Source organism: Euprymna scolopes, chromosome 18, assembly GCF_053919585.1.
Source record: "Euprymna scolopes isolate OS-2025 chromosome 18, ASM5391958v1, whole genome shotgun sequence".
Lineage (NCBI taxonomy): Eukaryota > Metazoa > Mollusca > Cephalopoda > Sepiida > Sepiolidae > Euprymna > Euprymna scolopes.
Window position 1 is genome coordinate 45,464,662 of NC_136499.1, and position 12,836 is coordinate 45,477,497.

The following is a 12,836-nucleotide window of genomic DNA, read 5'->3' on the forward strand; positions in this document are numbered from 1 at the left end:
TTTTTTTTCCCAGGATTACTGGATTTAGCACTAAATAACCCCAAAAGGATTGATATGCTGTAAAACAAAATAACCAAACAACAAATTTGCATGAATTTGAGAGGATTATTTCCCTTCCTTGATTGGTTATAAAGTCAGACTTTTAAATTCAAAATCATGACCAAAGCATCGTTAATCGTAATTTTTGTTTTGCTATAAACAATCCCCAACGTACAATGCTTTATAATTCGTATTATTTTTAAGTCTGCATTGAATTGAAAGTGTTGAGAAAGTGAATAAACAATTTTTACCTTTTACTAGTAGGGTTACCTGATATTGCACAGGTTCTTAATTTCCGTAAATGACATTGATTAAAGAAAACAATAATAATATTAAAACTATGTAATCTGCTTAATATTGTAATTTGAGATATTTAAAAAGGTTATAGAAAATGTAAGAGTCTTTTGCCCTCTCGGGTCTAAAGTAGCTGAGCAGAGGCTAGGTTCCCACGAGTTTGGGTGCATAGCAAACAGGGTTCTGAACCGATGTGTATCTTCCTAGGATTAAAAGCACTTTGGGTGACATCCATATATCTGTCCGAGATGTTTCCAGAATTATCAAGCAGCTTCATTCAAGCAAAGCAACTGACCCTGACAACATTCCTCTCATAGTGCTAAAAAAACTGCAACTTTAACTAGCTCCTATACTAACATAGTTGTTTAAACATTGTCTTAAGGAGAGAGACTTTAGAAAACTTGACAGTCAGGCCAGTATTTAAAAATACAGGAGATCCGTCTTCTGCATCTCAGTGCAGACCAACCAGCCTCTTGTGTGTGTATGTTGTTTGAGTCTGTGATAAATAAAGAAGTTCTCAACCACTTCAGCAAAGACAACCTATTAAATGACAAGCAATATAATTTCTGTTCTGAGAGATCAACAGCTAATGTGCTGATGGTAATATCACACAGGATCACTGAATCTATTTACCATGGCTTTGTTTCTAGAGCAATAGCTCTTAACATATCCAGGGCATTTGATAGGATTTGACATAAAGGTCTACTTCACAAAATTTCCAGCTATGAAATAGCTGGCGATGTCCTCTCAACTATAAAATCCTTTCTCTCTGATAGGTCTGAAAAGTAATTGCTAATGAGCAGACATCCGAAGCTCACAGTGTTAATACTGACATGCCCCAAGGATCCATCTTGGACCTAACTCTCTTTCTGATCTTCATCAACAATCCCACAAATCATATTCTATGATCATTCATCAACATCTATGCATCTGAAACGACTATCCATGGCAACACTTCAAAGGCTGACAAAGACCAGGATCTTTCTGATTGTCTCTCCTCAGATCTTGAGCGTGTAATACAGTGGGTTAAAAAATAGCCAGTTACCTTTAATGCATTCCAAACTTTCTATCATTTCACCATCAACGATCTGATCCCAGTTAAAATGATCAACTCTTGTCTTCAGAAAGCACCCTACTTCAAAAAACTTCTGAGACTGACTTTTAACCCTGACCTGAAATGAAATACTTACATCAGGTCCATTGCTGGAAAAATGGTGGGATCATTCTACTGCTCCAGAAAGTATATCTTGACGCAATCTTCTTTCTGTACAAGAATCAAATATGTCCTCAGTTGAAGTACTGTTGCCACATCTGGGGTGGAGCTCTTAAGAGTAGCCTTTCCTGCCTTGACAGGATACAAAATCGTTCTCAAAATTTAGTAGGCAGGGACCTTTTCTCCTCCCTATTTCATCTTTCTCACACAAAAGATGTCTATCTCTGCTCTATGAATACTTTTATGGTACGTGCTTAACTGAGCTCCAATCTATGATCTTTCCCTGTAAAACATTTGCAACAAATACTAGGCAACAATTGTCAACAACGTCTCGCTCTCTATCTGTGCCTAAAACTAAATGAAAATTCTGTGAGCAGAGTTTCTTTCCTAAAACTGTCCATCTATGAAACACAGTACCGTAAGGCTGTTTCCCAGCTGACTATAGCATGATCATCTTCAAATCTAATATGAATAAGTTTCTGGCAAGTCACCCCCTTAAATGATTGAGCCCTACTCAAGTTCCACCATTACTGATCATGTTGTCTCACCATATACCTAACATTTAACCCATATCCTAAAGTGGCTTCCTTGGTAAGTGGTACCCCCCCCCCCCCCCCCCCGTTGAAATAAAAAAAAAATCAGAATAAAAATTACCTCTGTCTTTAAAATATGGTATGCTAACTATTTGAGCCATGTAATCAATTCTGTATCTCAGTCAAATGTTACTAAAAATCAGAAGAGATTCATTCTTTTTATTTTCTTTCTCCCTGTCAGTCAAACACAATGAAAAAAAAGAAGAGAGGAAAAAAAAACCCAATGATTTCCTGATCCACCTCCTTCCTGTTGTGGTGCTTATATAGTATTGGGCACATGTGAAAATCGCAGTTTCAAATAAATGAACTGCGAAACTTTTTGATATCCAGACTGAAAAGATATCTATACCAAAAATTAGGAAAAGATATCCAGTAGAATTTTAATTAAAAATAGTAACCAGTTTTATTGTATTTTGCTGATCTGCTATTGATAAGAACAGAAATCAAGTAAACCAGGGGGAAATAAGTCAGTTTATTATTTAACCAAGTAAGAATGAATGGCGGAATTGGTAAAATACAAAAACTGATCTTAATTAAAATTCCACTCAATAATTTTTCTTAATTTTTGGTAAAGGTACTTAATTTTTGGTAAAGGTACTTAATTAAAATTCCACTCAATAATTTTTCTTAAATTTTGGTAAAGATACTTAATTTTGCATGATATGTAAGTATATCAAACAGTTTTTTCTTGGAATGCAATTTTCACTTGTGCTCAATACTATATAAGCATCATTGTTATTTTTTGTACTGTCCTCTCTCTACACACACGTACAGGAAAAAAAGGTGGAGGCATTGTTGTTTCCAGATTAGGAAATTCATATCAATTTTAGCCTTTTCTGCCCTTATGGCGATATGTCTGTCTATCTGTCTCCATATTTTCAAACTCTATCTCCTCTGAAACTAAAAGTCGCAGAGCGGTTGCTAAGGGCCTCAAATGATTTGATTTTTTACGAACCGTTCTTTTATGGATCTTTAGTGGGTTAAAATAGTTTTTAAGAGATCAAAAATGGGTCAAAATTAAAAAATCGTTATACATTTTGTACATTCATCATAGTTTATTTTTAATTTTTAATCAGTTAGTACAGTGGTAATGTCACCAGCTTTGAATGCTATGGTTTCTAGCTGATAGCACCCAAATACTTTTTTTTTACTTTTGAAATCATGACTATATATATATATATATATATATATATATATATATATATATACACACGAAATTTGGAACAAATGAAAATATCATATTAAAGCGTATTTTACCCCACTCCCTGCTAGAATATATATATATGTATATATATATATAAATATTTATTTTTTCTCTTTTCCTTTTAGTCCTTGTTTCTTCCTGCTCCTTGGTATCCACTGACAACTGTTCTGACACCAGACAAATTGCAGAATGGTCAACTCAGCAGTCTGCAGTTGGAAGGAATTCTTTATGCGGTGAGTAAGCATTTTCAATAAATTTTTATTGTGATCAGTATTTTTCAATATGTAACGCTTAAAATAAAATTGCGTTCTAAGCAACACTCTCCTGCAAGCTGAAGGTTCAATCCTCGAGGCAGGCGATACTAAGAATACAATTGTGAATTACTTAACGCGTCTACCTGGTCATGGCTGATGGAATGAGGGCATACTATCGCAGTGAATTAAATAAAGGGTTCTGTTTGAAATTCTGTGCAGATTTCTGTGTTCGACAAAAAGATTCCCGAGTTCAACAAGACCGACCTGAAGAAGGTTGGGAGTTCCAATGGCTGAAATATTGTGTGAATAACACTCAAGATGAGAACAGTAGTCTGAATAATCCAATTAACACAAATGTTCACTCAACAAACATTTAAAACCTTAATTTTAAAAGCATATCATTTAAAATCAAAAGCGGAAATAAAAAATAGAAAGAAAACAAAATTACAGAAAGTTTCAGCATAAAACCCTTTAACTCTTGCTTCTCTCTATTTTATCCTTTCATCCTCCCATTCCATGAAGGATTTTTCTGACAAAGAGAAAAGAATCGCAGTTTTCTAGGTTAGCTGTTCTTCTGAGTGACTGATCTGTGGAAATTTAAATCAATCAAGATGAAAATAGTGTTTGCAACAATGCAATAAATGACCAAACAGTTGACCACCATTTCTGAGTTAGAGAAATCTGGTAATTACCAAACAGAACATACACAAACACTTTTATCCACAACAGTTGTCAGATTTATCACATGAAACATTTTGTTAGCATTTTTGGTTCTTGTCCAGAATTCACTCTATATTAAAACACAAGCATAAAGAAAAATCTGGATGATGTACATACTCATGGTGAAACAAAAATGTCATATTCCAAAAATTATGTAACTTGATCCAGTAGTTTTATGAAGAAAATCACTTTTTAAGCAATTAATGGGAATTCATAAGCATCACAGCATAAATCCTGCCAGTTTGAATTTTTTAGTTACCCCCCCCCCCCTTTTTTTTAAAGATTGTTTTCAAGACAGCTGCTATTCTGTTCCTCATAAAATTTGATTTTCTTATTTAAAAATAATTTTTGTTTTTTTAATAAAGGGTGAATTCTGGACAAGAACCATATTTTTATTATCATTCATTTCCCCCTCTCTCTCTCTTTCTCTAAAATTAGTTTTTAAAAGATTTTTTTATTCAATTTTCACCCCAAACAAGACACAGTGCCACTTTGAAGTAAGGGGCTACTATCAGAGACATAAGTTGCAGGGGCCCTATGAAGGGAGATGAGCATCAAGATGTCTGTTCACATTACACTTGAACTTCTGCATGTCAGTACAGTTGGGAAAGCAGAATCCCAGAAGGGAGTTCCAAAGTCTAGCAGATCTGGGGAAGAAACTATTGGAGTAGAAGGCTTTCTTACACCTAGGGATCTTTACTGTGTAGAGATGGGATTTAGCTGCTTGTTGGGTTTGTCGGGGGTATTTATGTTGACGGGGTTCAAGTGCTTGTAGTTTGTCAGAGCATTCATCATTAAAATACTTGTAGAACAGGCAGAGGGATGCAAGAATTTGTCTATGTGACAGAGGCTGAAGCTTAGATGTCAGTTCAGGACCTATCAGGTTGGCGACTCTTTTTTGAACCCTGTCCAAGAGTGAGAGACTAGTAGCAGATGCACCAACCCAAATGTGACAACAATACTCCATTCATGGGTGAATGGTGGCCTTATAGAGGTACAGGATACTTTCAGGCATAAGTAGCTTTCTAGCACCGTAGAGAGAACCCATCTTCGTCACAGCAGCCTTGGCAATACTCTCAATGTATCTGTTCAAACTCATGTTCCCTGTAAATGTTAGGCCGAGGAGTTTAAAAGAAGTACTTTCAGGTAATGTGTCTTTGGACATTGCTATTGGTGGTAGAGAAGCTTTCTTGTAATTATTTAAGGAAACAAGCTTAGTCTTGGCAACATTGAATGTGACCATCCATTTTTGTCCCCATTCCACTACAGATTGGAGGTCTTCCTCTAGTATTTCTGCCATTTCCTTAGATATGTGTTCATTTGTTTTCTCCTTATGCCTGCTATAGAGCATGGTGTCATCAGCAAACATATCCATCTCACAGACAATTTTATCAGGGAGGTCATTTATGAATATTAGGAATAATAAAGGTCCAAGGATAGATCCCTGAGGTACTCCTGCATTTATATCACATTGTTTAGATGTATGACCGTCAAGGACAACCTGGATTCTTCTCTTATGTGTATATGTTTATATACATGCATGTTTCATTGAATAACAGGGATAATTCCTGTTTGTTTCTCTTGCGATCTGTTTTTTCCATTTGACGAGCCAATATTTGAACATTCTGCTCGAGTGTAAATAGAAATTTGCCATAGTCGCCAACGTTTTCAACTTCCATGAATCGTCTTCAGACGAATGATGAATTAAAAAATTGCGTTTAGTGAATTTATTGAGAAAATCGATTAAAATCATTTAAAATTGTTAAAAACACTTAAGTGTGCCCTCCCCCTCATATTGAGCCTGATTGATGTGAATGAGTATGACTTCCATTACTGGTTGCAATGTGAGATGGCTAAAATGGTTGTGTTTTTTTATTAATATGTTTCTAAATTCGTTTTGGGGGATGTTATGTGCTACAAGGTCTTGGTAGATGGAGCTGTTAGGGGAAGACAGGTGACATGTAAACCGGTAAGATATACTTGTTCTAGTCATGCTGATGTATGAGTTGTTTTTGGAGACACATTACCCTATAGGACATTTAAAAACATGAGGCATTGCTAGTTTTTAGTAAATTGTCATCGGATGTCAAATTATTGCTTATTAGTAAATGAGTTGTTTTAAAATTTTTATAATAAATGATGAATCTATGGTTAGAATTTTTTTTTGCATAGTAGAAATGTGTTTGGATATGATATTTTTTTTTTTCTTGTCGATTTTATAGTGTGCATCTGGTTACAGTAAAATATATTATTATTATTATTAGTGTTTTTTGTAATGACGGCTAAAGTGTGTTTAATTTATTGATCGGCAATATAATTTGGGAAGTTGTTATTAATAAGGGTTTGTATTATGTTAGAGAGTGCCTTATAGAATATTTCGTTAATAGATGAATTGCATTTGGTTTGGTAAATGTGATTTTTACTACAGCCATTTTATACCTATAGGAATATTCACTTTTAAAATTGAGAAGACATGCTTCTTCACTAGCAGACTTTTTATATCGGTAGATAAATCTATCAGTATCGGCTTTAATTTCTATATCAAGGAAGATAATTGTGTTATTTATATCTATTTCATGCGTGAAATTTAGTACTGAATTATTTTTAAGTGCGTTTTCGATTATTGTTATCTAAATTTTCGGTTAATAATAGTATGTCATCAACATAACATAGATGGATGGTTTAAGAATGATATTAAAGAATTTAGTTTCCAAGTTGGTGATATAAAATACGGAAAACAACGGGTCTAGAGCCAAACCCATGGAAACTCAACCTGGATATATAAGGTTCCAATGAGACCGTAGAAAGGGACCTCAGTGGTGCAGGAGATTAATAATTTTCGTAGTGTGTTAGGATTAATTTTTAGTGTGGAAAGAGTGGGATTATTGTATATATTATTAATTTTAATTTCATGGACAGGGACGTTTGTGAAATGACTTTCAATGTCAAGTGAAGCTAGAAGTTTACTGTTGGGTTCTACTTAATAAATTATGTGTAATAGTTTCTCTGAAAAATTAACTCTATAACTAGGGGGTAAATACAGCATAATTAGTTTATGGAGGATTGTTGCCAGTTTGTGAACAGCTGTAGATATTTACTATATAATAAGACAAAGGGGGTAGTTTTCCTTATTTACTTATAGATTTCGGTACATATAGTCCGGTCTATATTTGCCTATGATTTTGTGTAGTTTAATGGAGTCGATGTGTGCATTGCTAGCTGTGATTAATTTGTTAATATTTATTTTGAGTTATTCAATAGGATTTCTACATATTTTTTTTGAGATGTACTGGATAGAATTTCTTCTAATTTATTAATATATAGTTCGGGAGGCATTACGATGAATATATTAGATTTATTGGCACATATCATGGTTATGTCTAGGTTATTTTTAGTTCAATAACAGCTGTTCTTAGTTTTTTAGTAAATAATTGTACTTTAAGAGTAATTCTTCATTTTTTTTATAGATTCAGTTTTAAGGAGGTCCCATATATTTGGATGTACTTTGATTTTGTTTTTATCTGATAGTTTTGTAATATTTTGGTATAGAAGTCCTATTTCAACATTTTTTTTTTTTTTGAACTGTATTAAATTTCTTTTGGAGATGACAATTAGGATCAAGATTTAGAAGTTCTTTTTGATGGGAACTTAATTATATTTGAACTAAATTGATGTACAATTCTAGGGGATCAGAGAGATTAAATTTTTCCTGGTAGAAACTATTTAGTTTCTTTAGAATAGTTTGTTTGTGTTCGATGTAATGTTGAGTGTGAAGTTTGAAAAACCATTCTTGGATTTAGTGAAACTGTTCAGCTGTAGTTTCAGATTGTAATCTGTGTGTGAGATTTTCGATTTCCTCAACTTTCACATTGCTATTTTCAACATCACGTTCGACAAGGTTGAACCTGTAATTCATGCTGGTAGGTTAATTTTTTGCTGTTTGATCGTACAATCTGAAATCAGTATATTTCGGCAGCATTTTATTCTCTTACACATGTTTCATTGAACAGCAGGGATATTTCCTGTTTGTTTCTCTTGTGATCCATTTTTTCCCATTTGATGGGCCAATGTTTGAATGTTCTGGTTGATTGTAAAAAGAAATTTGCCGTAGTCGCAAATGTTTTCAACTTCCATGAGTCATCTTCAGGCAAGTGATGAATTAAAAACTTGCGTTTGGTGAATTTCTTGAAAAAGTCAATTAAAATCGTTTAAAGCACTTAAGCGTGCCCTCCCCCTCATATTGAGCCTGATTGATGATCGGTTTGTTCATGTGAATGAGTAGGACTTTCATGATGGGATGCACAGGTTACAATGTGGGACGAATAAAATGGCAGTGTTTTATATTTTCTAAATTTGTTTTTTAGGGATGTCATGTGCTACAAGTTTATATAAATACATACATATAAGTTTATATAAATACATACATATAAGTTTATATAAATACATACATATAAGTTTATATAAATATATACATATAAGTTTATATAAATACATACATATAAGTTTATATAAATACATACATATAAGTTTATATAAATACATACATATAAGTTTATATAAATACATACATATAAGTTTATATAAATACATACATATAAGTTTATATAAATACATACATATAAGTTTATATAAATACATACATATAAGTTTATATAAATACATACATATAAGTTTATATAAATACATACATATAAGTTTATATAAATACATACATATAAGTCTATATAACTACATACATATAAGTTTATATAAATACATACATATAAATTTATTTATATACATACACATATTTATTTATATACATACGCATATATTTATTTATATACATACATATAAATTAATTTATATACATACATATAAATTAATTTATATACATACATATATATACTTATTTATATACATACATATATATACTTATTTATATACATACATATATATACTTATTTATATACATACATATCTATTTATCATAACAGAAGAAACTTAAAAATATTGCCTCATATTACCTAATCAATATTACAATCTTGAATCCCCACCCCTCCCCCAAATTATAAGTGATTTTATAGCCGCCATTTGCCGTTTAGGTTGCACCTGTCAAAAATACCACTCCATAGATAATAGACACCTCACAAACCGTTAAAATAAATTACCACGCAGCAACAATACACCCCCAATTTAACCCTAAAACATATACCCCTTAAACTCAACTCTATGTTAAAGACCATATACAATCTTATATATCATACTATATATAACAAGCTTCTCCTTTATTTATTTATTTATTTAGAATTCAATAAAGTTCCCCCAACATTCTATAATTCTTCTTAATCTTTTTCATCCCTAATGAACCCTACGCAAGACGCCGCATCCTCCTCATGCTACCTAGCACCTTCTCTACTCTTCTGATGAGAAGCATTAGGCTTCGAAATGCCCTGGCATAAAGAGTCCCTTCTATCCCCCAAATTTTGTTTGTATTCCTTTATTTAATAAATGATCCATTCTATATCTACCAATATATAGTTTTGTGACTTCATTTCATACTCTTGCTGTCCTATTGTATAAGCTCCAATAATAATTGTTGAGCTTGACATTGTCTCCTCTTGTGGAATTGAACTCTCTCTTTTCCTCTTACGCATTAAGCTATCTATTTATTTATATACATATATATTTATTTATATACATACGTATAAATTTATTTATATACATATGTATGCAATTCTAAACTAATGAAACGATCATCAGTAATTATGGAATAGATTATAAACTTTACCATTTAAAAACTTTTATAAAAGAAGTGAGATACAAAATAATAGAGAAAAGATTGCTGTACATCAAATTTTACGTTGTATGATGCAATAGTTTTAACTTGACTGATGTGCATTTGTTACTAATATGAATGCGTGAGATAAACTTCTAAACTAATGAACTTATGACTATGAATTATGGGTTACATATTCTAGTCAGCACGGTGATTAATGTGGGCACATTATTTTTTTGTAAACTTTATCATTTGAAGGGTGTGCCCCCATAATTGAAAATAAGCAAGGTATGGTTTTCTACCAAATAAATATTAAGCTATTTTGTTGGTCATGGGATGGATAGAATACCATGTATCTTTTATATATTTTCGCTTTTATTTTTCATTTTTCTTCACCTTTTTCTTCTAGGGGGTGGGACATCCAAACAGATGTCTGACATTTACCCCTATTTTAGTAAGTCCAACCAAGAGATCTTTTTAGGATCCTTGTCGTCTTTTTCAGTGCAATCGTTTGTATCTCACTTGCACTTGGTTCACTAGGTATACTTACTAAATATTTTATAAGAAATTGTGAATATGTATAACTGAAAATGCTATACAGAATCTGCTCTCAAATTAACCCCTGAAAATCTCAGAATTCCATGTACAGATCTGAAACGAAAAATAAATAAACTTTTCCAAAATAAATAGCAACAAAACTGGAGCAAAAATACCCCAAACAAATTATTTCAAACAAGACCCAAGATAGATAAATATGTCCGTGCTCTCACAATCGCATAGGGCACATAAGTCCCACACACTCTGTTATACTGAACAAAGAACTACAACCAAAATGTAGCACATGGCAAACATCTATCACAGTCAAACACATCCTTATGGAATGTGAAACACGAAAGAACCTCAGAAAGTCTTTCTTTAACATTAATAATAGAAAAATCTATTTGAATATACTAATATAAAGAATATTTTTAAATTCTTGAAAAAGCTAAAAATATATCAAAAGATCTGAATGTAGAAAAATAAAGAATCCCAATTAAAGACATAATTGATCTTAAATAAACTGTAGAGGTTGATAAGTAAAAAAAAAAAAAAAAAACATCTGGAGAGTATAATTTGATTGTATAATCATGTTGAAATAATGCATGAATTCTTGGATTAGATGTAGAACAGTTGAAGTAGCAAGCTCAGTTCTTCCTATAAGTTGTAAAATATCTTATGGCTTTCTTTTAACATCAGATGATGAACCGCCCCCCCCCTTAAGTAGACACTTTATTAAATCTCCACACTAATGTACTGTACTTAGAATAACCCTTATCCCTGAGTGGCTTCCAGGCCTTGATAAGTGGTGACCACCTTGTAAAAAAAAAAAAAAAATAAATAAAAAATATAAAAAAGATTTTATAAAGTAGGTTTCACAAAAATGCAGTGTCCTGAAGAGTAAGTTAGCCAGAACCCCAACTTTTAACATCAGATTTTATAAAAATACTAATATAGAGAATATCTTTAAATTCCTGAAAGAGATAAAAATATATTGGAAGCTCTGAATCACGAAGAATAAAGAATCCGAATAAAAGACATAACTAGACTTAAATAACCTGTAGAGGTTGATGGGTAAAAAAAAATGCTATACACATTACTTACTTTCACCATGAGATGGGTATTCTTCCAGTTAAACATAAAAATGACATTGACAATGAAAGGTTTTAATTTTTAAATCTTTGCCATATTGTCGTATTTTAATTTAAGCAAATAATGTAAGAGACTGGTATTTATCATTACAGTGCCAGAAACACCAAACAGTTTTACCCAATGGTCATCGAGCGGGATTTTTCATCGGAGATGGCGCAGGTGTAGGCAAAGGACGGCAGGTAAGTTAAAATTTCAACCATTAAATCTTGCCTTGATATTTTACAAGTTATTAGAGAGTTAGAAGTTATTTTATAAAACTTGACTGAAAAGAAATAGGGATATTGACTGGGCAATGCTGAAAAGATGTGTTGGTTGACGATTATTATGATCGTTATAAATATTTGTGAAAATAGAATGTCAGAAAGAATGTTACCATAGCAAAATAGATATTTACAGATAAATTATTTATGTTTAAATGTTTTAATTTTTTTTTTTTTTCATAGGCGTCACCACTAATCAAGGCCTTTAGGCCACTCGAGGATAAGGGTTAAGGAGTGCACAGTAGAAATTGGACAATATAGTAATCGTTAGTAATGGAAATTTGGTAAATTTAATAGAAAAGAATGTTAGTTTTCATAACTAGCACAAACAAAAATGTTAACTTGTTGAAAAATAATGTTAGGGAAGTCCGAGAGAGCAGACTCGGTCGGTAGTCAGAGTGCCTCTGGGTAGGGGAAAATGTTGGTATTAAAAAAATCTAGGACCAGTGTTGCAACTTTCTAATAGTGGAAACATCCGTAATAAAGTTGCTGTAAATAACATCAAGACTGAGTTGTACGAATCTTCATTTGCAGCTTTTCCGAGGATTCATCAAATCAAGACCAAAGATAGGCCATCTATGTTTCTTCATTGGCTGATGTAAAACCACAGAAACTGTTATTTGTCCATATCGACACGTAAATATATACACATCAATAAACACATTATATACCCCTCTCCATGTTATACAGAACCTCACTATACAACAGCTGGTTTAGAATTAAATTTCTAAAAATGCATGTAAAATGCAAATTTATCTTTAGTTGACCTTTGACAACTAAATATTTTCGTTTAAAAGTTACTAGCCAAATCC

General features: G+C 32.3%; 1 protein-coding gene across 2 annotated transcripts in view; it reads left to right on the forward strand.

The window, feature by feature from the left end:
* Positions 1-12,836, forward strand: part of LOC145297611 (uncharacterized) — a 346,611-nt gene that overhangs the window by 48,324 nt on the left and 285,451 nt on the right. For both annotated transcript variants that reach the window (XM_080143676.1, XM_080143675.1), the window contains exons 4-5: positions 3,469-3,576; positions 11,857-11,943. In XM_080143676.1, coding sequence (XP_079999802.1) covers positions 3,469-3,576; positions 11,857-11,943 — 195 coding nt within the window. The remainder of the gene's footprint in view (positions 1-3,468; positions 3,577-11,856; positions 11,944-12,836) is intronic.